Here is a 24,335-nt window from a genome sequence, read left to right on the forward strand (position 1 = left end):
CAGATGATAATTCTAAGTGATTTAGTTTTGCCGCTGCAACATGGTAAAAACAGCTAAACTCTTTGAGCTGTATAGAGACTCAGTGGTTTCAAACACGTTTTTCTAACTTTAATGAGGAACTACCGTTCCTCTCAATGTTCTGTTGTTGTTTCATGTAACTCAGCATCGGGCATTTTATTAGAAGATATGCATGGTCTTTCAAAGGCATTAGTTGTTCATTATTTTTTGACAGATCGTATTAAAAATACATTCCAACTCTTGTCTTACTTTCAGGTTTTTAATGTTATTAACCTTTATTCTGTGTTGTACAGTTGGCTTCCCTGAAAGACCTTTTTAATTTCATATGACCTCTTATAGTTATTGATTTACTTCAGTATTATTATTTATTTCTTAGCAGACACCCTTATCCAGGGCGACTTACAATTGTTAAAAGATATCACATTATTTTTAGATACAATTAAAAAAAAATTTTACACATTATTTTTACATACAATTTATACAGTTGGGTTTTTACTGGAGCAATCTAGGTAAAGTACCTTGCTCAAGGGTACAGCAGCAGTGGCCTGCACCTGGGATTCTGCTGTGCAAAAGAGAACACAATAAGGAAAGTCTCTGCAGCATGCCAGCATTCTACAGGAATTACCCTCACATGAGAAGCTGACTGCCTTCAGCCCCTCTCATAGTCCCTGGAGCTTTGCCATAGAAAGAACAGCCAATAACCCAACACACATCTTTAAAACTATGGATCCTGAGAAAGATTCGAATGTTATGGATAACCATGCCTTCACTGTAAGTATTTATTGTCTTTGTTTATTTTGCAGTAGTAAACCTCCGAATACCTACTTTAAAAGCTTTGACTAAGTACACAACTCTTAACGAACAAAGTGTGTACTTATTCTAAGTTATGTTGCAAGAAAAGTGTTGCTTTTTGTGTGTCCCAGGGGAGACGAAAATCTGAGCAATAGTTTGAAACCACATTTTATTTCACTGCCTACAGGTCATTGTTTAATGGTTGTGATTCTAGTCATAACTTTGGATTTCTGTATGTAATGTAGATTCAAACTGGAGAAAAGATTGAACAGACAGTAAAGGACTGGCTTTTAGTGTAAACTAAATAAATAAAATTCCATCCTGGGAGATTTACAAAATGCTTTACTGCAAACAAAGTAATTATATTTGAAGTTAAATGATTACAAGTATCAAGGTCGCTTAACAAGGAATTCTGCATTCGCTCTTTTGGTAATTATTAAATCATCTTTGAAGCAAAGCGTAAAAATTGATTCGAGTGAGATTTTAAAACCACAAAGTTCCTCAATTATTTCAAACAAACTAAAACTGTGTGTATAGCCCTTTTTTCCTCTACACTTGATTGCTGGGCTGTAACTCTTCTGGGATTTAAAAATATTTTTATTTTAAATTACAGTGCAGGGTGTTCCTTGACTTTCCTTGTGCAGTGTTTGTAAATTCAAATCAAGGATCCTTTTTCACAGGAGTTTTATAGAACTGTGCAAGAATTATTTCCCTTTAACATGCTTTGTTTGTCTGCAGGCAAACTGAAACAATCCTTTTTTAAAAATGTTTTAATTTGACAACAAGAAAAGCTGCATTTCTCTCCTTTGCCCCAATCAATACAACAGAGTACCAATCAGTGGCAAGAAGCAAATTCTCCTTTCATTCGGGATGCTGATATTTTTATTGCTGTACTTTTTGAGATTCAGAACAAAGCATAGCAAACGCAATTGATTTGTTGCATACATGTAACTTGGACCTATCTTAAGAGCTATGCTGACTGAATGATCTACTGCTGTGTATGCACCCATTGCTCAATGACTCACCACAAATCCCTTGAAGCATGTTGGGTGTATCAGTCTGTACAAAGTCTGCCCTGCAGAATCACCCAGTCATCTTGTTCCTTGCGAAGCATCTGCCAACCAACAGATAACTCACAATCACTCAGATCTGCTGTCTTGCCTATTGTGACTGAACCTGGCTTGTTAAAGGGTGATGCATGTTTTATATTTTACAGAATTTGTGTCGGGTACTTTATTTGATAGACAAACCAGGCATGTGAAGGACGATTCATTTACACAAACGTGCCAGAGAGACCCTACACACAATGTATTAACTGATTATAAATCACAAAAAATGAAGATTGCACTCAGGAACTATATTAAACATAAAATGTGTTGTTGTTGTTTATATATATATATATATATATATATATATATATATATATATATATATATATATATATATATATATATATACACACAGACGTGCTTAAATGTGTTGGTACCCTTACAGCTCATTGAAATAATGCTTCATTCCTCCTGAAAAGTGATGAAATTAAAAGCTATTTTATCATGTATACTTGCATGCCTTTGGTATGTCATAGAATAAAGCAAAGAAGCTGTGAAAAGAGATGAATTTATTGCTTATTCTACAAAGATATTCTAAAATGGCCTGGACACATTTGTTGGTACCCCTTAGAAAAGATAATAAATAATTGGATTATAGTGATATTTCAAACTAATTAGTTTCTTTAATTAGTATCACACATGTCTCCAATCTTGTAATCAGTCATTCAGCCTATTTAAATTGAGAAAAGTAGTCACTGTGCTGTTTGGTATCATTGTGTGCACCACACTGAACATGGACCAGAGAAAGCAAAGGAGAGAGTTGTCTGAGGAGATCAGAAAGAAAATAATAGACAAGCATGGTAAAGGTAAAGGCTACAAGACCATCTCCAAGCATCTTGATGTTCCTGTGACAACAGTTGCAAATATTATTAAGAAGTTTAAGGTCCATGGAACTGTAGCCAACCTCCCTGGGCGTGGCCGCAAGAGGAAAATCGACCCCAGATTGAACAGAAGGATAGTGCGAATGGTAGAAAAAGAACCAAGGATAACTGCCAAAGAGATACAAGCTGAACTCCAAAGTGAAGGTATGTCAGTTTCTGATCGCACCATCTGTCGCTTTTTGAGCGAAAGTGGGCTCCATGGAAGAAGACCCAGGAGGACTCCACTTCTGAAAGAACAACATAAAAAAGCCAGACTGGAATTTGCTAAAATGCATATTGACAAGCCACAATCCTTCTGGGAGAATGTCCTTTGGACAGATGAGTCAAAACTGGAGCTTTTTGGCAAGTCACATCAGCTCTATGTTCACAGACGAAAAAATGAAGCTTTCAAAGAAAAGAACACCATACCTACAGTGAAACATGGAGGATGCTCGGTTATGTTTTGGGGCTGCTTTGCTGCGCCTGGCACAGGGTGCCTTGAATCTGTGCAGGGCACAATGAAATCTCAAGACTATCAAGGCATTCTGGAGCGAAACGTACTGCCCAGTGTCAGAAAGCTCTGTCTCAGTCGCAGGTCATGGGTCCTCCAACAGGATAATGACCCAAAACACACAGCTAAAAGCACCCAAGAATGGATAAGAACAAAACATTGGACTATTCTGAAGTGGCCTTCTATGAGTCCTGATCTGAATCCTATCGAACATCTATGGAAAGAGCTGAAACTTGCAGTCTGGAGAAGGCACCCATCAAACCTGAGACAGCTGGAGCAGTTTGCTCAGGAAGAGTGGGCCAAACTACCTGTTAACAGGTGCAGAAGTCTCATTGAGAGCTACAGAAAACGTTTGATTGCAGTGATTGCCTCTAAAGGTTGTGCAACAAAATATTAGGTTAAGGGTCCCATCATTTTTGTCCATGCCATTTTCATTTGTTTTATTATTTACAATATTATGTTGAATAAAAAATCAAAAGCAAAGTCTGATTTCTGTTAAATATGGAATAAACAATGGAGAATGCCAATTACTTTTGTCAGTTTCAAGTTATTTCAGAGAAAATTGTGCATTCTTCGTTTTTTGTGGAGGGGGTACCAACAAATGTGATCACGTCTGTGTATATATATATATATATATATATATATATATATATATATATATATATATATATATATATATATATAATATACAGTACTGTGCAAAAGTTTTAGGCAGGTGTGAAAAAATGCTGTAAAGTAAGAATGCTTTCAAAAATAGACATGTTAATAGATTATATTTATCAATTAACTAAATGCAAAGTGAGTGAACAGAAGAAAAATCTAAATCAAATCCATATTTGGTGTGACCACCCTTTGCCTTCAAAACAGCATCAATTCTTCTAAGTACACTTGCACAAAGTCAGGGATTTTGTAGGCATATAGTCAGGTGTATGATTAAACAATTATACCAAACAGGTGCTAATGATCATCAATTCAATATGTAGGTTGAAACACAATCATTAACTGAAACAGAAACAGCTGTGTAGGAGGAATAAAACTGGATGAGGAACAGCCAAACTCAGCTAACAAGGTGAGGTTGCTGAAGACAGTTTACTGTCAAAAGTCATACACCATGGCAAGACTGAGCACAGCAACAAGACACAAGGTAGTTATACTGCATTAGCAAGGTCTCTCCCAGGCAGAAATTTCAAGGCAGACAGGGGTTTCCAGATGTGCTGTCCAAGCTCTTTTGAAGAAGCACAAAGAAACGGGCAACGTTGAGGACCGTAGACGCAGTGGTCGGCCAAGGAAACTTACTGCAGCAGATGACAGACACATCATGCTTACTTCCCTTCGCAATCGGAAGATGTCCAGCAGTGCCATCAGCTCAGAATTGGCAGAAAACAGTGGGACCCTGGTACACCCATCTACTGTCCGGAGAAGTCTGGTCAGAAGTGGCCTTCATGGAAGACTTGCGGTCAAAAAGCCATACCTCCGACGTGGAAACAAAGCCAAGCGACTCAACTATGCACGAAAACACAGGAACTGGGGTGCAGAAAAATGGCAGCAGGTGCTCTGGACTGATGAGTCAAAATTTGAAATATTTGGCTGTAGCAGAAGGCAGTTTGTTCGCCGAAGGGCTGGAGAGTGGTACACGAATGAGTGTCTGCAGGCAACAGTGAAGCATGGTGGAGGTTCCTTGCAAGTTTGGGGCTGCATTTCTGCAAATGGAGTTGGGGATTTGGTCAGAATTAATGGTCTCCTCAATGCTGAGAAGTACAGGCAGATACTTATCCATCATGCAATACCATCAGGGAGGCATCTGATTGGCCCCAAATTTATTCTGCAGCATAACAACGACCCCAAACATACAGCGAAAGTCATTAAGAACTATCTTCAGCGTAAAGAAGAACAAGGAGTCCTGGAAGTGATGGTATGGCCCCCACAGAGCCCTGATCTCAACATCATCGAGTCTGTCTGGGATTACATGAAGAGAGAGAAGCAACTGAGGCTGCCTAAATCCACAGAAGAACTGTGGTTAGTTCTCCAAGATGTTTGGGCCAACCTACCTGCCGAGTTCCTTCAAAAACTGTGTGCAAGTGTACCTAGAAGAATTGATGCTGTTTTGAAGGCAAAGGGTGGTCACACTAAATATTGATTTGATGTAGATTTTTCTTCTGTTCACTCACTTTGCATTTTGTTAATTGATAAATATAAACTATTAACATGTCTATTTTTGAAAGCATTCTTACTTTACAGCATTTTTTCACACCTGCCTAAAACTTTTGTACAGTACTGTATATATATATATATATATATATATATATATATATATATATATATATATATATATGCATGGGATGACTTCTGTACACAAGGTAAGATGTACTGGAAATCTGGTTGATTCCTCATTAGTGATTTATGTCTTTTAGAAAAGAGAGCATTTGTGCGAGATCCCTGTAGATGACAGTGAGAGAAAGAAGCAGGTGTCAGACGGGGAGGCGGAACAGAACAAGCTGGCCTACAGTGTGACTGACGTGCCCCCTTGGTACCTCTGCATCATCCTTGGGACTCAGGTGCGATACTGTCTGCTAGTCTGCACACACTCAAAGGATTTGGATAAATCAAGAGCTCCGATTGGTGGAAAAAGAATGCCAACTCGTGCAACTGTCTCAGAATAAACTCTGGGATCTTATTAGCCACATCACACTCGAATATTATTAGGAAACACTTTACATTTCGTGTCTCAATACACTGTTATTACACTAATTAAGCTGTACAAGTGGCTGTTCCTGGGGCATTTACTGCTGATAATAATGCTGACAGCAACCAGAGTGTGGAAAGCAATTCAAGTACATAGGGGGCTCACCTGGTAAAAGCACAGCTGTGTGGTGTGCAGGGTGAGTCATACAGTCAGGGGAGCACAGGTTCACATCCTGGCTGTGCAAAGTCGTCGGTCTTTGCTGGGGATTCCGAAGGGAGCGTTGCATTGGCTCGAGCGTGCCCATGGGTTAGGGAGGCAAAACCAGCAGGGACTGTTTCTCCTCATCACCCTACAGCGAACCCTGCTGCCTAGGCGCCCAGTGTGCTTAGAGTTAGACACCTGCAGGGCTGGTCTTTGTCCTTCAGAGGCCGGTGGCTCGCTGACATCCGCTCACGAGTTCCTGGGTGTAAAAGAGGAAGCTGGCTTGGTCGTGGCATTGGAGAATGCCCACTGAACCTTCAGTTCTTCTGAACTGGGGGGGGGGGGGGGGGGGGCAATAACTGGACATTCCAAAATTGGGGAGAAAAATCAGGGGGAAACTATTTGGGGCAATGTGACGAAGGTCTGCACTCATAAGAAAAAACAATTCATTCCAAAAAGTAAGTTTCATTATTTATTCTTCATTTCACAGCTTCATTTTTTGAAGAACAAACGGATTAAAATTCTAATCCATAAGGAAAGTCACAAACATGTTTCAGCCGAAAAGCCTTCATCAGTGTGTATACGCAGCTTCAATACCTCGATTTTAAATACACTGAGTTTAACAGGTAATTACAATTAAGTGAAGCGTTAGTTCATGGGCACACAACACAAAAGTGAAAGAGCATTTATAATGGGATGCTTTCCATGTCGCAACTGTGTCTCTTGTAAGAATCTTATAAAATCTAGTTTTTTTTTTAATTGTCCTACAACTGGTAAAAAGCGAAAGATTAAATCTTGTATAACATGTAATACCACACATGTAGGGTATGTGGGTAAAACCACTTTTCAATGCGGAGACACGATATAACGTCACCAGTTGCGAAACATTTCTTGGAAGAAAACCATGACATTGATACTGTAAGGTGTATTGGAATAGAAAAAGTAAGTCAAAATAGGAGGGGTGACAATCTTAATAATAAATTGTTACAGAGAGAATCGTTTTGGATTTTTAATTTGAATACTGTGTTACCCAATGGATTAAATGAATAATCAGATTTGGTACCTTTTTTATGAACTATACCTAATTTTTGTTTTAAGAATGACGGCTTTTATTTAAGCTTGATTAATAATTAAAATAATAGGTTGGGAAATTGGTGAGACTACACTGAGAATACTGTGTTCAGTTCTGGTAACCACAGTCCCAAAAGGACATTGTGGCCTTGGACAGAGTCCAACAAAGAGCAACCAGACTGACCCCAGGGGTTTAAAGAATGAGCCATAAAACAAAACCAAAAACACTGTGATCCTTTAAACCTGACTTTGACATAGTTTCGAGATCAACCAGCTACTAAACTGGACAGGCACTGGTAGCTCCCTTCCATTGTCAATTTTCTTACGTTCTTTATTTCTGTGTTTTTTTCAGCACTATCTGACAGCTTTCGGAGGGATCATTGCCATTCCCCTGATTTTGTCGAAGGAGTTGTGTCTGGAGCATGATACCCTCACCCAGAGCCACCTGATCAGCACCATCTTCTTTGTGTCAGGGCTCTGTACTCTGCTTCAGGTCACATTCGGGGTGAGGTAAGGAGGGGCAGTGGGGCTTGTATGAAGGATTGAACCTTCTCACTGTCAATCTGTCAGTGTAACAGGTACATGTGTGTGATGCACTAGTGTTACGGATTCTGTGGCCTAAGCTGTTTACCTGTTAAAACAAAATCAACCAAAACAAAACAAAACACACAGTTTTCTAAATAAAACACACAAAAAGGCTATACACAGTACCTTTTTCTTTTAATATGCTTGAGCACACTATCAAGTGGGCTTCTTCACGCACAGCAGCCCAGAGCAAACTGGCTGCACACTTTTTAAACCCTGCACCTGGCACTAATTTACAATAATTACCAGGTGCGGGTGATAATTAAACCATAAAAATAATTAACAATTTAGTTTGGCAGAGAGATTTTAACTCCCTCCCTGCCACAAACACACCGTATCCCTGCGCAGTGCTTGTTGCCCTGCCACACCACAAATGCAGAGGAGCTTTTGCATAATGATGTTTGATTACAGTGTGTTTAGGTCACTGGTTTGCACCCAGACTGCCCTGTTACACCAAGCTAAGTAGAATTCTATGGACACGTCAGTCATGTAACCAACAGAAGACTGGTGTGCAACCAGCTACAGTTGAGAATAATTCAACTCTGTTCTAGTAAGATCTTTGTTTAGCATTGTTTAGATAAATGTTTGTGTTAGAGAGAAGCTAACTCTATTATAGACCCCTTTGAATGTAGTTCCATTCTCAGCAATCACCCAGTTGTTCTGTACTAGTAAATAAATATATACTTAGATACCACTGCACTTGTGAGACAACTTGCTTGTTTAAATGGTGTGCATTTATTTCAAGATGGGCTGATTTATACATTCAGGGATCATTTTAGTCTCAGTCTTCAAACATGTTATTGCTAGGAGAGGTGCAATCAGAAACCAATTCCCTGATCAGATATTGGACAGGTATTAATCAACATCAATCCATGCATAACACAAAATAAAATATATGGATTGAAAACATGTCATTATTGTTATAAAGCAAGAAGAGAGTCTGGCCTTTCTGATCACAAAACAAATACACACTGAGCTTTAGTCTAGGCAAGTGCTACTGGGCAGCTAGCGACAGTACGTGAGGCTTAAAATAATGTAAAAAGTGCAATTAATTCATTACAATTGAGACTAGCAAAATGAAATCCATTGGGGATAGATACAATGATAGTTTCAATCTCTAGGGTTTGGATGCTTATTTATTGCTGGGCTTGAACAGGAGACCACACAGTACCAAAGCAAACATGAAATGCTGTTAAAAGGTATTTATCTATCCCATCAAGCACCACCTCATTTTACACGCAGGGTTGAGCAGTATTCTTGGACAATACTTCCTTAAGGCAGTGCAACAAAAAAAGAAATTCACTTTAAAAAAACCTGCATTGAACAAGAGTCCTAACAGAGTCGCAAAGCGTCCCAATCTCAGCACAGAAGCTGAAAGTCCTGCTTGTTTAGTTATACGGGAACCATGTGCAATACAGATAGAACAACGCATGGTTTCAGTGATTCCTAAGATGAAGCCTTCTATGGATGACCATGTGTGGCAAAGTGGTTTGCAGTGCGCAGGTGTAGAGGTGACGCGGTGCTCAAGTAATGACAAACAACAACGTTCACGGTGCAATGATGGTTTATTTATAATCTAAAGTCACTTGACAACTGTAAACAATAATAACTGGCAATACACAGCTATGTGTACTGCTCAGATAAAACACACGGGGTTCAGTCACGAAATAATAATTATTATAAATACACACACAGAACACAGACACGGTCCAAAGTGAGTGCTTTTTAACAGTAGTACAGTGTTGTCCAGGTTCATGCTGGCCTCTAGCGACAGCTCCTGGTACGTGTTAGCCATCTAACAAGAACAAAAGGTCTCTCTTGAACTGTTATTCCTGGGGGAGTGATGATATCATATTCAACAAGGTTAGTTCTACCGGCAAGTCAGAAAAAGCATTGAAATCCTCAATTAACTTATGCAGTTCTTTTGTCTGATCTGGAAGTAACTGTTCCCCCATTGGAATGTCTCTGGTGCTAGGAGCCTTGATACAGGGTTCTAAATCATCATCTACTTGGCCTGGGGCCTGCCAGGGCTTCAATAAATTGATATGATAAATATCCCGTTCATTACAGCGATCGGGCTGCTTAATTTCATAATTTACCTTTCGTATAGTCCAAATCACCTGATATGGCCCCTGCCATTTAGCACACAGTTTTGATTCCGACGTGGGAAGGAGCAACAGTATTTTGCCTCCTGGCCAAAAAGTTTGAACTGTACTGTTGCTGTTGACAATGCTGAGCTGATTTTAGATTGTCCTGGACCAGACGACCGACCAAATCCAGGCAATCTCAGAGTTGGAGCACATGCTGCACTACATTTTAGGACGAGTCTTTGTGATCTTCCCACCCCTCTCTCAACAGATCGAGGATGCAGCAAGGCTATTGGCTGTACAAGAGCTCGAAGGGGGAGAACCCTGTTGAGCTCTGCGGCATGTCTCTCACTGCAAAAAGGCAGGGAAGAAGCGTTGTCCAATGTTTTTGCTCTTGGTTCACAAATCGTCTCAGAATCTGCTTTAGGGTCTGATTAGAACGTTCTACCAAACCATCCGTCTGTGGATGATAAACAGATGTCCTGATGGGACGTATTTTTAATATTTTATACACTTGCTGCAACGTTCACGATCAGTCAGTATCTCTTTGGGGATCCCTAATCTCGACATAGTCTGCACTAGTTCTTTGGCTATTGCAGCAGTATTAGTGGACCTCAATGGAACTATGCGTTCCCTAGTTTTATCGGCTCCCAAGTGTCCTGCAAAAGGGATGTCATGCGCCAGCCTCATGACCTCCGGCCGATAAGACTGGGGAACCATCAATTGTGTTGCAGGCTGCCCTGTGCCCACGCAGGGTTAACCCAATACAATAATTGTACCTTGATAATGAAGTGTGTATATACTAGCGCCCCAGCGCCTTCAACATCCTTACCTTCAATCAACGGGACCCAAGCGTGCACCAAGGAGGAGTAACATCTGGCCTGGATGGCCCAGTAACCTCGCCCTCTCGGTCACACTGCATACCGACTCCCTTTGATGGGCGTTTGATCCAATTCAGCTTGTACACACCATGTAAATACCATGGTAAAATAAAGGTAGGTTGCAGTGGCATATTTATAACATGTTGGTAACATTAACATAGGCTGCAGTGAATAATAAGAAAATAACTTCACCAAACAGTTCTGTCACAAACACCATGGTAGTACTTTTTCTGGTTTCAAATGGTATTTTCTGTTGACTGGACAGTAGAATATGCTACAGGACTGAGATATAAACACTAATCTTTACTAATGTATCGTTCTGCTTGTTTAGAATCACTCTCATTTTCTGTCAGTCATCACATCACATTTTAAAACTCTTCCCTGTGGCCTAAAAAGGGCTCAAGCATATATTTTCTCTTCAACTGGTAAGCCAGATTGTCACATCAACCTGCCCCCTGCAACTCTCTACCACAACTGGATGTCAGAGAATCTTCAATAATTACTTAACTAGGACAAATGTTGTATTCTTAAATGCACTGAGGGAAGATTATAAAGGGCTGTAATTGGTGACACAATGGTGTACCAGCTGAACTTAGAGAGAAGTGAACTTAGAAGAGAAGACATGTTTGAGAGCCCTTTTTAAGGCCCTAGGGTTACTTTCTAAAAACCCACCAAGATGTGATGACTGAAACAGAATATGATACAACATGCATCTAAAAAGAGGAAGAATAAATTTGTTAACTGTAATATTTCAGACCCATACCAAGTAGCTCTTTAAATGTGAGATTCATAACTTTGGGGGTCTACTGTACTCGTACAATACTGCATGTTTGCACCAACATGCCAATGTAATAAATGATAAAACTGCAGGAAAAAACACATCTGTGCTCACTATACACATAAGCAATGTGTGTGGGCGGTACTGTTGTTCACAGTTGTATGACATTTCACAAGCCCTGTTAGGAAATTATTGTCCGTAGCCCATGTGTATGTTATCAGCTTAAGCATCCTTTTTTGAGGGTTTGTGTACACACAGTAACAGTACTGTATATAGGTTGTTATTGTGGCTTCAACCAGGAGTATAATAGTATAATGAGATTAGACTGGCGTTTACATCCTATTAGCCTGAAATCCAGTCCACTTTAAGCCAATTTCCTCACAAATGACAACTCTGTCTTCACTGGTGACCTTAGTTTAAAACCCTGAATCCTGAGAGAGTTGAGAGAACAGTTACACTTGTAATCCGATCACACTGTTTGTCGGCTAAAGAGGAGGTTTCAGAAAGCCACAGCGATACAGAAACTGTTGCTCACAAAATAACCCCATAAACCTTACTTTTTGTGTACTTCCATTAGCTATAGAGGCTTCAATTGCAAAGTTTTGAAAAAAACATGTTATCTGGTACTACATGAAGTTCAATGAAGTTCTCAGTTTGCTTGCCTTAATTTCACAAAGTTTTCCACTTCCTAAGTCATTTCCCTTCAGCAATGATTTCTGTCAAGGCTGGCTAGCGACGGGAATAGCTGATACAGGAGTCAGGAGATGCAGTGAAGCGCTGTTTATAAAAACACAGTAAACAAGTTGCCTCAAACACAGGGTTTTAAGCAAAATGCTAAACCATAATTTCCACCCAAGCTAAGGCTTTCACAGTGCATTGGACCAAGCACACAAGCACCGGCTGCTCCTGAGCTGGACTGACCTGCGAAGCTGTCCCCCAGCTCCTCCTTTAATATGTAGTCAAGCTAAACTGGCCATTAATGAACCATTTCAGCTTGACCACAAATTTGCAAGTTTTTAGGTTCCCCTCCAATAAGGTCAGACTAACCAGTCCAGCCACATTCTTTCATGTCTGGCTTCCTTACATGGTAGGAAATCATTGCCTAAACACAAATATACGTATTATTTACAATTACACGACAAAGGGAGAGAGTGTGAGGGAAAGGAAGAACTGCTTACTGGAGAGAGATTCGCAAGAAGAATGTAGCACCTTAGGAGAAATTAAGATTCGTATTTGTGTGATTTAAAGATTGTACTCCCATTAAAAATTGCCCCTCTAGCAGGGAGAGGGTGCGCATGCTGACTGGGGAGGCACATGTTTACTGATATCTTGGGCCTCACTTAACCAAGTAGTATGGACATATATATGGCAAGCCAAATGATCATTTAGAGATATCTCGAATTGCATATTGTCAATGTTTAGAAGGGTACTGATATACTGTATAGTGTATATGTTGTCATTCAAAATCATCATACAAAATATGGGTGCTGAAGAACACAACCTTTCTTAGACTGATGTTAGGTATGTGTTGATAATGCCACTCACTATTGTGTAAGAACATAATTGTACTCTACTGGAAGCAAAAAAGTCACATGATCACAATATGGCAGCCACCTTAGGTTGAATGTCAAACTGAAGGGTAGTGTTAGATTTTGCCTGAAAAAATAAGAAGTTGCCATTGGAAATGGTTTATGAGATATTAGGGTTAGAAACAGCACCAGCAGAAGGTTGATTAAAGTTCTGAACTGTTAAAGTAGATTTACTTACATATATACAGAGACTCGTAATTAAATTGATTCATAATTCAGTCACCATGTATGTAAAGTCTTCCCCTGGTTTTTCTGCCTATGCCGGTTGCTGGCAGACATTCCAGTCATAGGCTCTATATTTTGTTTGGGATCAAATTCGGTTCTGTATAACCGTGGAATGCCCAAGCAATGTTTTCAATCATTTTTAAAACACATGCGATGTATTCGCGTGACATGAATGAACTGCTTTGTCAAAAGCAGGCTCCGGCTATGGTCTCTGTGCTGCAGTAGTGTTTAAAGTGTTTTGTATCGGGTTAACTTTGTCAGTTACTTTGTTCTACACAGATTTAGTTCCCTCAGTCTTTCTTCATCACTCATTTCTTTTAGCCTGAGGATTAGTCTGCTTTTTGCTGTACTCTCCAAGGTCACAATGTCCTTTTTGTATTGGGGGGAATTTTTCAAAACTTTTGTCTGTTGTATATTGAATTCAATTTAAAATACTATCAGATCCTGATAACTTATACAATAAACATGTAATAAATTACATTACAATAAAGACAATATCTGTAGGGTTTTTTATTCCAAAAAACTGTTTCTGATAATGAATGAACTCTTATTCACCTCAATGCCAATGGTGGTCCAGACTATTGCAGCGAATCCATTCTGATCCACTCCAATGCACTCTGCCACCAGGTTACCTATCCTCCAAGGCGGGACCTTCACTTTCCTGGCCCCCTCCCTCGCCTTGCTGTCAATGCCTCAGTGGAAGTGCCCAGCCTGGACTCAAAATGCCAACCTTGTCAACACCAGCTCACCTGAGTACATTGAAGTGTGGCAGTCCAGGATTCGAGAGGTGAGTTCTGTGTTGCAGACATTTTCGGGACTATAAAGTGCTCCCTGTGTATAGCGAGCATGACTAAGCAGCATTGGGGGTTACAGCCCTTGCCTAATGCTCACCTCTTGTGTAAGTTTCATAGTGTAAAGTTGTTGTGGGTTAAAATAGAGAGGTTTGGGACTTGAGTACTCAGACAAGAACTGCTTATAAAGCATTTCAGTGCAAAAAATAACCATATCGATTGTATTAAAACTACATTTCCCATCATCCTCCTGCTCACATACAGTATGTAACTGAGATGGATTTACCAGTGAGCAGGAGGATGATGGGAAATGTAGTTCTGAGAGGTCCATGCGGGTACATGGGAAGCCATCTTGAGGCAGGGAATGCAATTTAAAAGTTTAAAAAAGTGGTCAAAATGTAAAAAAAAAGTAATTAAAACAATACACACACCTTATGTAAACAGTTGTAGCAACACATGGGAACATGGTAACACAATAAAATAAAAAGGTCCTTATGCACCCTTTAAGCTGAAAATAAAAAAGCTTTGCCTTGTCCGAGTTCAGACAATGACCTTTATGATGAAGAACCAGATCAGTAACACGTTTTATTTTCTTTCATCAGGAAGTGACCGTTTTTGTTTTTGTTTTTGTACAACCAATGAAAGGATTTGGCAACAATTTAGAACCATTGTGAGTTACTCTGCAAAAGGGCAATCATTCATACCCACATCATCATAATAGTAATGAATATACTTGATGTACTTTATAATGCTTGTGATCCTTGATTACAGAAAAGGGATGGGACACATCCAAACAGTGCACAAGACAAATTACTTTATTATGACTGGGGAAACTGAATTACATAATGTAAAGCTATGTAAAGTCGGGAAGGCAGGAAACTCTAAATACACCTGCAAAAAATTGGATCGACAGGAGAATCCCCTACAACCATCAAGTCAAGCAGAATGAACAATGAAGGCGGTAACTCCAACACTGTCATGTCATTCTTCATTTAGTCACAGTTACCAAATGTATTCAAGCAAGGTACATTTAAACCTACCTCTCTTTGCAGTCTGTGCTATTGAGTTTATCGCTTCCTCCCCAGCCTCCATCTCATTTTAGGCCCCTGCAGGGGTGTTGGCAGTCAAACTGCCTCCCTCCCTATGTCTCAGCACCTACTGAGAGATATTCATGAAATTATTTTCAAAGTTTGTTTTTATAAATAAGATTGATGTTCATGAAACTGTTCTAGATTGTTGTTTGTTTTATATATCTTTAAACAACATACTATTTTAATATTAGTCACATCTCATGCAGTTTAAAGATGGCGATCACATTAGTAATGAGCAAAAGTGAGCCTACGTAGGATTTGATACACATGGAAAAAATAAGAATGTGGCAAAATACCCTATGGTAGTTCCATTAAAGGTGAAACAACTTCTGTATAAATACTTCTATTTGTGGATGTCACATTCTTATAGACCCTTGCCTTTTAGAAATTGACCAGGTTAACCTAAAGAGTTTAGTTCAATTGATATCACCAAACTTAACACTACAGCTCAAAGGAAGTGCCATCAAATTCCAAAGAGATTCAAGGAGGGACAAACCCTAACAAGCTCTTTGCACATTGGTGCTCCAGACTCAACAGGCATCTTGGGACTGTATGGGTATGTACCAGCTTGACAACCAGTGTTGTGGAGTGACTCATTACATGTAATGCTCTACTGTAATCTGATTACCTTTCTCATTAACTTGTAACTCTAATGCATCCTTTTTCAGATGAAATGTGGAAACGGATTACATTTTATGTGAAAAATAAGTTACTTTTCATTACATTTAAAAAAAAGGACTAAGGCGAATGTATAACATGGAAGTCAGGAAGTGCTTCGACAGTGCTAGTCAAGCCTTACGTGACACATGAACAAGCTTGTCAGATCATCTTGCAAGAAACGAGTGGGTTCGATAGCTGGATCTTCAAAGAACATTTCAAGCTGCAGCCTGACCAAACCGAAAAAAACCCGCTGTGTTTGTAACTATTTGTAACCGTAACTTTTCAAACATAAGTTACTGTGACTAGTTAAAATTCAAGTAACTTGCAAGTGTAATAGATTACATTGTAAAAGTAACTTCCCCAACACTGCTGACAACACCTTAAGTAACGTGGGTGTCTTGCCCATTCTTTGCTTCTGCTCCCTGCTCTGCAGCTCCAGGGATCCGTCATGGTCGCATCCTGCTTCCAGATCTTTGTGGGATTCTCTGGTCTCATCGGTCTCTTTATGAGGTTTATTGGACCCCTAACGATCGCGCCGACCATCTCCCTCATCGGATTGTCTCTGTTTGAATCATCAGGGAACGATGCAGGCAAACACTGGGGGATCTCCGCCTTGTGAGTTAATATTGAAACCAGAGTTTAGTATTGAATCTAGGGTGCCAAGGGCAACAACACAGCTTTAAAAGGGATTAACGATCACTCGTTGGCCACTTTTATTAGTGCTAGTGCACTGACCTCAACGGTTTTTAGTACAGTATTAGTTAGTCAAGTGGGTTGTGATGACTTATAATGGCGCTTTTTTTAAAATTACCACAGTTTTTTTTAATGAATACTAATATTCATTACTTTTCCGTGTCTGCAACTCCTTGAAATTATTTTCTGGTAATATTCTCAGTTATTTGTAGTTAAGCACCACTCGATGCTACATTGTTTTAACTACTGCATACTGAAAAATACCACAACAGAGACAGCACTCCACAACACTAGTGGAGTAAGGACAAAGGTAACTGTCAGAATGCTCTGTAAATACACACTATTACATTGTAAAAACAGAGGTTTCCCTCAAAGAAAGTGTTCTCTCAAAACGGTAAAAACGTCTAGATGTATAAGATGGCATTAATCTATTGAAGTGAAGAGAAATTCTATATCATTGTATTTTTTTTTCTTTACAGGACTGTCGGTATCATTGTGTTGTTCTCGCAGTACCTCCGACATATCCCTGTACCGATGCCTGCTTACAGCAAGACCAAGAAGTTTCATTCTTCCAAGATTTATGTTTTTCAGATTCTACCGGTACGTACTTTACATGAACAGTAAAACATACAAATACATCATTCCAGTAAATCTTGTCATATACGTACTTTATACCATCACTTCAGTGACGGCTGACACACAGAGGAGGCACATTGTAAGGGAGTTGGGTTTTTATATATACAGAGTGTGTGTGTGTATATAATCGGCGATACAAAACATCAAAAACTTGTTTTTTTTTTAATTTAGTAGTCGCCAATAGTTTTTTATCACTTTCTCCCAACTTAGAATAGCCAATTATTTTTAGGCTCAGCTCACTGCTACCACCCCCACGCTGACTCGGGAGCAGCGAAGATGAACACACGCTGTCCTTCGAAGTGTGTGCTGTCAGCCAACCACTTCTTTTCACACTGCAGACCCACCATGCAGTCACCTCAAAGCTACAGCGTCGGAGGACAATGCAGCTCTGGGCAGCTTACAGACAAGCCCGCAGGTGCCCAGCCAGACTACCAGGGTTGCTGGTGTGCGGTGAGCCGAGGACACCCTGGTCGACCTAGCCCTCTCCCCCGGGCGGCGCTCGGCCAATTGTGCGCTGGCCCCTGGGAGCTCCCGTCCACGGTTGGCAGTGGAATAACCTGGACTCGAACCGGCGACGTCCAGGCTATAGGGCGCATCCTGCACTCCACGTGGCGCGCCTTTACAGGATGCGCCACTCGGGAGCCCCCCTTCAAAAACATTTTTAAATAAAGATATGACATCTGGTGGTAGACCATGACAGCAATGCCCAAACAAGTCACACAAACAACATAAAACCATAAACAAAGTACCATAAACTGAACACACAAATACATTGTAATTAATATACTGGCGGAAATGGGCTTCCATACTTCCAATTACGGTATCAGAATAGTTAATAATAGATAATAATGCGCAAATAGCAAAGTCACAATCCACATACAATCTTGCATGTCACATCACCATATGTTTCAAAATAATCAATGTATGTAAAAATGACTGATGATTGAATTCCCAATATATTACATTTACTATGATTAAAGCTGTCAGTTCAACAGTTGTCTTACCTTTACTTGCATATAAAGTCAGCCCTTCTCTCCTTCTGAGATGTGAAATGGTCAATCACACGGTCATGCCAGCGAGGATTCTTCTCCAGTGTCTTCACGATTCCCTTCTCAATAGACAGAATCGCCAAATTCTTTAGCCGTTCTTGTCCCATTGTGTTTCTGGTATAACTTTTTAGTCTCTTGAGACACAAGAAGCTCCTTTCCACACCAGATGAAGTTGCACATATTGTCATTACTAAAGAAATGAGCTTGTAAAGCTGGTACATAGCTTTATCAGACTGTGATCTTTGTAGTACCGCAGCAGATCTGCAGTAGGAGTTGTAGCATTCTGTGGCCTGTGGTCCGGACCACTCAGCACTGTGACGTCACAGTGGTCCGGATTTTCTTTATGGCTAATTACGGTTTCATTTTCTCATACTTGCTTTACAGTGATATAATGAATGCAGTGTTTATATCTAATAATAACGGGCCTAGTTCAACTCAAGCAGTTCTCATTCATTGTCTTGTGTTGCACTCAGTGCTCCCCGCAGGACCGCTCGCATGCCACTGTTAGGCTATATTATGATTTCACAGTTTTATTATTCCTTTCAGCTAATTATTGTTGCATTGTATCCTACTTAATGTACCGTGATACAATTAATGCAAGTGTTTATATCTAATAATGATGGGCTTGGGACCACTCAAGCAGTTTTCATTCACTGTCCTGTGTACTGCGCAGTGGTCCCCACTCACGGCTATTCAATAGTGTGTATGGAGATGATTTTTCAGTTGTCAGAGAGCTGTCAGAAATGTTCTTTTTTCCACTGGGTAAATACCACCTTTTTTTATAACTTGCTGGTTATAAAAGGACCAACTAATGATATTAAATCAATCTAACGTTTTGCAGTGTTTTTTTTTCAATCACAGTATATTTAAGATCTTATTGGACTTGCCGATGCTAATGCCACTTGAAATCTGCAAAATCCTTCATGGGTTTCTAAAATTATGATTGATCTAAACAATAAAACAATCAATATTTAGTAAATTAAGTATATTATATGTAAACAATTCCAGTTTACCATGCAAATACTTTTCACAGATCATTAATAATAAAACATTTTTTTATTGAAGAAGAAATTAAATTGTTAGTTTTCACTTTATTTTAATAAAAACCAGGATCCTTAAATTAAATTATAGAGATTTATAATCCTAGCAGTATTCAAAATGACACATTTCGCAAAATCCAATGTACAATGCATAGTCATATACTATTTGTGATATTTCTATAGCTTTATTCTAATATATTTTCCATTAATCTATTACATATAATATGAGCTCATAAAGAATATTGGGACATATTTAGATGTTTAGCTCAGGAGCAGCACATCTAGGATTAACAAAGTATTCTGAGGATTCATTTCCATCTTCAAGGCACTCCTGATAATATCATTGTGGCAGAGCAGGGCTCTGCCCTTAGAAATACTGGCAGGGAAGGAGTTAAATTCTCCTCCCTGCCCAGATTGATTGTGTCAGGTGGGAGCAATCAGTTAATTAATCATCCAATTAAGGACCCAGCCACCTGGCATAAAAGGAGGCCTCAGACTCTCATTTTGGGGAGGAGAGAGTTCAAGAAGGAAGAAGAAGAAGAAGAAGAAGAAGAAGAAGAAGAAGAAGAAGAAGAAGAAGAGTGTTTTTGTTTGTGCTGTGTTATTGAATCCAGTGAAGGCAATGTCTAGCCTGGAAGCCTTAATTTGTAAGTTTTGTTTTGTGTCTATTTTGTGTTTGGAAACCTTTTTGTTTGGCCCTCGTGCCTGTTAATTTTGTATTTTTGTTTATTAAAAAGCTTTATTTTGAACTTTAAAACTGTCTCTGAGTCTCAAACCTCTGCCAATCCTTTCACATTTGGTGTCAGAGTGGGATAGTGCCACCTGGAGGCTCAGAGCAGTAATTTTTTTTTTCTTGAATTTTGGGAGGTTTTTTTTGAAAAAAAAAAGAGAAAATGGGGAAGAAGAGCAGACAGCGGCAAAGGCAGGAGATGCAGCAGGTGAAGAAATGTAAGCTGCTGCAACAACAGCCACCCCAGCTGGAGGACCCAGCCAGCCTTTTTCCCTGGTGCTCTTGGTGCGGGAAGGTGGATCATTGGTGGAGGTCCTGTCCAGATGGGCCACCAGCTGACTGGTGTGGGCGCTGTGAGGCGGATGGCCACAGCTGGGCAGGATGCCCCCACAATCTGGACCAGGAGCAGCTGCAAACCCCGTCCTCGGCAGCCACCCCACCACTTCCAACATCACCGCCTTCACCACCATTCCAGGAAATATCGGACTGGTTGATGCACCCTGAGGCGGACCTCTTCCACGACCTCCCCATAGTTATCAACACGCTGTGGCGTCGAGATGGGGGGAGGTGGGAAAAGTGGGAGGAACAGCATCACCCGGCGTCCTTCGCAGAGCTGGCCCTGATGGTCGTTAACTACCTGGCGGTAGATATGGGAGAGCCCCCAATCATTCCAATAAAGAAGGTGGAGCCGCCGTCCCGAGAGCCAGAAGGGGAGGAGCCGCCGTCCCGAGAGCCAGAAGGGGAGGAGCCGCCGTCCCGAGAGCCAGAAGGGGAGGAGCCGCCGTCCCGAGAGCCAGAAGGGGAGGAGCCGCCGTCCCAAGAGCCAGAAGGGGAGCCGCTGCCGTCGCCCAGAGAGGGGGAGCCGCTGCCGTCGTCCAGAGAGGGGGAGCCTGAACGTCCACAGCCCGAGAGGGAGGAGCCCAAACGTCCACAGCCCGAGAGGGAGGAGCCCAAACGTCCACAGCCCGAGAGGGAGGAGCCCAAATGTCCACAGCCCGAGAGGGAGGAGCCCGAACGTCCACAGCCCGAGGGGGAGGAGCCCGAGCGGGAGGAGTCGGTGCGTCCACGGCCCGAGCGGGAGGAGTCGGTGCGTCCACGGGCCGAGAAGGGGAAGCCCACAGGCCCAGGGCTGAAAGGACCCGCAGGGGAAGAATACAGGCTGTTCCCACCTCCACAGCCAGCAGACGGGGAACAGCCGGAGCTGTCTCTCCCTCCACCGCCAGCAGAGGGGGAACAGCCGGAGCTGTCTCTCCCTCCACCGCCAGCAGAGGGGGAACAGCCGGAGCTGTCTCTCCCTCCATCGCCTGGGGTTGCCTGCCTGTCCGCATCGCCTGGGGTTGCCTGCCTGTCCGCATCGCCTGGGGTTGCCTGCCTGTCTGCGCCGCCAGAGGGTCCAGCGTCGCCAGAGGGGCCAGGGGGTCCCGCATCGCCAGGGGGTCCAGAGGGTCCAGCGCCGCCGAAAGGACCAGCGTCGCTGTTCCCGCCTCCGCCAGCAGAGGGAGACGAGTTGCCGTTCCCGCCTCCGCCACCAGAGGGAGACGGGCCGCCGTTCCCGCCTCCGCCACCAGAGGGAGACAGGCCGCCGTTCCCGCCTCCGCCACTAGAGGTGCCACCATCGCTGCTCCTGCTGGAGGGTCCAGGTTCCCTACCAGCGTTCATGTACTTTGAAGGTCCGGGTCCCCCGCTATTGAAGGAAGCTTGGGGGATCTGGCATCAACCCCGCCCACCACCCCCTGCTGAAATAGCCCACCCAAGGGACATAAGGGGACTCTTGGGGGGAGGTCTTGGGTTCAAAGGGGGGGGCAGTTTGGCCGATTGCGGCCTCCGTACTTTGTACGTGGAGGGAGGTGTGTGGCAGAGCAGGGCTCTGCCTTTAGAAATACTGGTAGGGAAGGAGTTAAATTCTCCTCCCTGCCCAGATTGATTGTGTCAGGTGGGAGCAATCAGTTAATTAATCATCCAATTAAGGACCCAGCCACCTGGCATAAAAGGAGGCCTCAGACTCTCATTTTGGGGAGGAGAGAGTTCTGGAAGGAGAAGAAGAGTGTTTTTGTTTGTGCTGTGTTATTGAATCCAGTGAAGGCAATGCCCAGCCTGGAAGCCTTAATTTGTAAGTTTTGTTTTGTGTCTATTTTGTGTTTGGAAACCTTTTTGTTTGGCCCTCGTGCCTGTTTATTTTGTATTTTTGTTTATTAAAAAGTTTTATTTTGAACTTTAAAACTGTCTCTGAGTCTCAAACCTCTGCCAATCCTGTCACAATCATAAAGAGCAATTGTCTGTAGCAAAGAAAACCATTTAATGTCAGCACCTCCAACATTTATCTACCATCAACATCAAGAACAATAATACAATGTACTCGCCTCTTTTAATCACAAACTGACATCCTCACTTTCAGTGCCAATTTTGGCATATAGCCAGAATTAAAGGACAGAATCATGCTGTTTGATTTTATTTTTCCACCAATTATGTCACGTTCCAATTCCTGCTTGTTCAAGAGGAGAGCAAAATCTTCTTTTTTTTTCCCAGCAGTGCATATCTCCAATAAAAAAAGATAATATGTTATTGTTTACATGTTATGATATATTGTACTTTATAAAGTACGTATGTATTAATTACGGACATTTACTCAATAACATTATAAGTTCAATTTTTATGAGGTAAAATTATTGTGATCTTTAAAGCTAGTGAATCATGTCTAATAAAAAATTATGTATACATTCCATGTTTAAATGTTATACTTGCCTTAATTTCCTTATCCTAAATTAAAGCACCAGATCCTCCCTTCTTAATAACTGATGTTATGCTACAAAATACAAACAACACAGTTGATTCCCAAGTAAGCAGTGTGATCGCTGGTACAGTTTCTTTCATTCATTCATTTTTCCTGAAATTGGAAATCAAACCATTATCCAACATATTCTGGAGATCCTGATGTTGTAATGGAGATGGAGGTGTGTATGGCAGTGAGCTACCTCGTCTTGTAATGGAGATGGAGGTGTGTATGGCAGTGAGGTACCTGATCCTCATCTTGTAATGGAGATGGAGGTGTGTATGTCAGTGAGGTACCTGATCCTCATCTTGTAATGGAGATGGAGGTGTGGATGGCAGTGAGGTGCCTGATCCTGGTCTTGTAATGGAGATGGAGGTGTGTATGGCAGTGAGGTACCTGATCCTCATCTTGTAATGGAGATGGAGGTATGTATGATAGTGAGGTACCTGATCCTGATCTTGTAATAGAGATGGAGGTGTGTATGGCAGTGAGGTACCTGATCCTGGTCTTGTAATGGAGATGGAGGTGTGTATGGCAGTGAGGTACCTGTTCTCTGCAGATGAATGCATTCCAGTTTAGGATTTCCACTTCTGCTAGCAAGTGCCATAAACCATATGCTCAGATTCACAGTCAATGACCTGTGCACTTTTTTCTTTTGAAGTAAAATATATACCATTTATTAGATTAACACAATAAATAAATCCTGTGGTGTTCCATGTTGATGCATAGTATGACGTCGCAAAGATGCACAACTTCCAAACCTTGCTTTGCAGGTATTGCATTGCAGTGATTTATCTTGTGTGAAGGGTGTCATTTTTACTCCAGGACTGGTTTTGGTGTCTGTCTGTTCATTTCTCTTTGAATCTGGTGTTTCTAATAAAAGTAAATGCACAGTCTTCAATGATGATACACCATGTATGGCAATATATGTTGGGCTGCTCTACTCACATGATAGTTTTGTAATTACATTGTGCTTATTTTATCAGATTGTCCTATCTTACATTTCTAGTACTGTACTTGCTAGCATCTATTTTCTAATAATCATTGAGGAGTTGAACATTTGATTTCAAGTATGTTCTGGAAGGTTTAAACATCTTTTGCATATACTGTGAGAAATGTGGTGCTCCATTAAGTAGCAGAGCACCGATGTCAAGATGTTTGAGCTTGGAGACACTCACTCAGCCCTCAACTCGCAAGTGAAACAAAATATGCATTCCTGACATAGCAGTTAATGGTCAGAAGTCCATAATACCAAAACCATTACATAGAAAACACCTTTTGGTAAACAGGTGCAAATCAAGGTTTGTGATCATAGTAGAATGAAAGTGAAAGACAAGATTACATTGGCTCAAGAAACAATCAAATTAAAATGCTTGTTGGGGGCTCCCGAGTGGCGCATCCAGTAAAAGCACTCGCTAGAGTGCAGGATGCGCTCTATAGCCTGGATGTTCGCGAGTTCGAATCCAGGCTATTCCACAGCCGATC

At 41.3% G+C, this 24,335-nt stretch overlaps 1 protein-coding gene across 1 annotated transcript in view; it reads left to right on the forward strand.

The window, feature by feature from the left end:
* Positions 1–558: 558 nt before the first annotated feature.
* LOC117420031 (solute carrier family 23 member 1-like) overlaps positions 559–24,335 on the forward strand; it is a 37,278-nt gene continuing 13,501 nt past the window's right edge. The window contains exons 1-6 of the mRNA XM_058986469.1: positions 559–789; positions 5,702–5,845; positions 7,598–7,755; positions 14,018–14,177; positions 16,366–16,547; positions 17,105–17,225. Of these exons, the coding sequence (XP_058842452.1) occupies positions 742–789; positions 5,702–5,845; positions 7,598–7,755; positions 14,018–14,177; positions 16,366–16,547; positions 17,105–17,225 (813 nt within the window). The 5' untranslated portion in view covers positions 559–741. The remainder of the gene's footprint in view (positions 790–5,701; positions 5,846–7,597; positions 7,756–14,017; positions 14,178–16,365; positions 16,548–17,104; positions 17,226–24,335) is intronic.

The sequence above is a fragment of the Acipenser ruthenus genome, chromosome 14 (genome assembly GCF_902713425.1).
Source record: "Acipenser ruthenus chromosome 14, fAciRut3.2 maternal haplotype, whole genome shotgun sequence".
Taxonomy (NCBI): Eukaryota; Metazoa; Chordata; class Actinopteri; order Acipenseriformes; family Acipenseridae; genus Acipenser; species Acipenser ruthenus.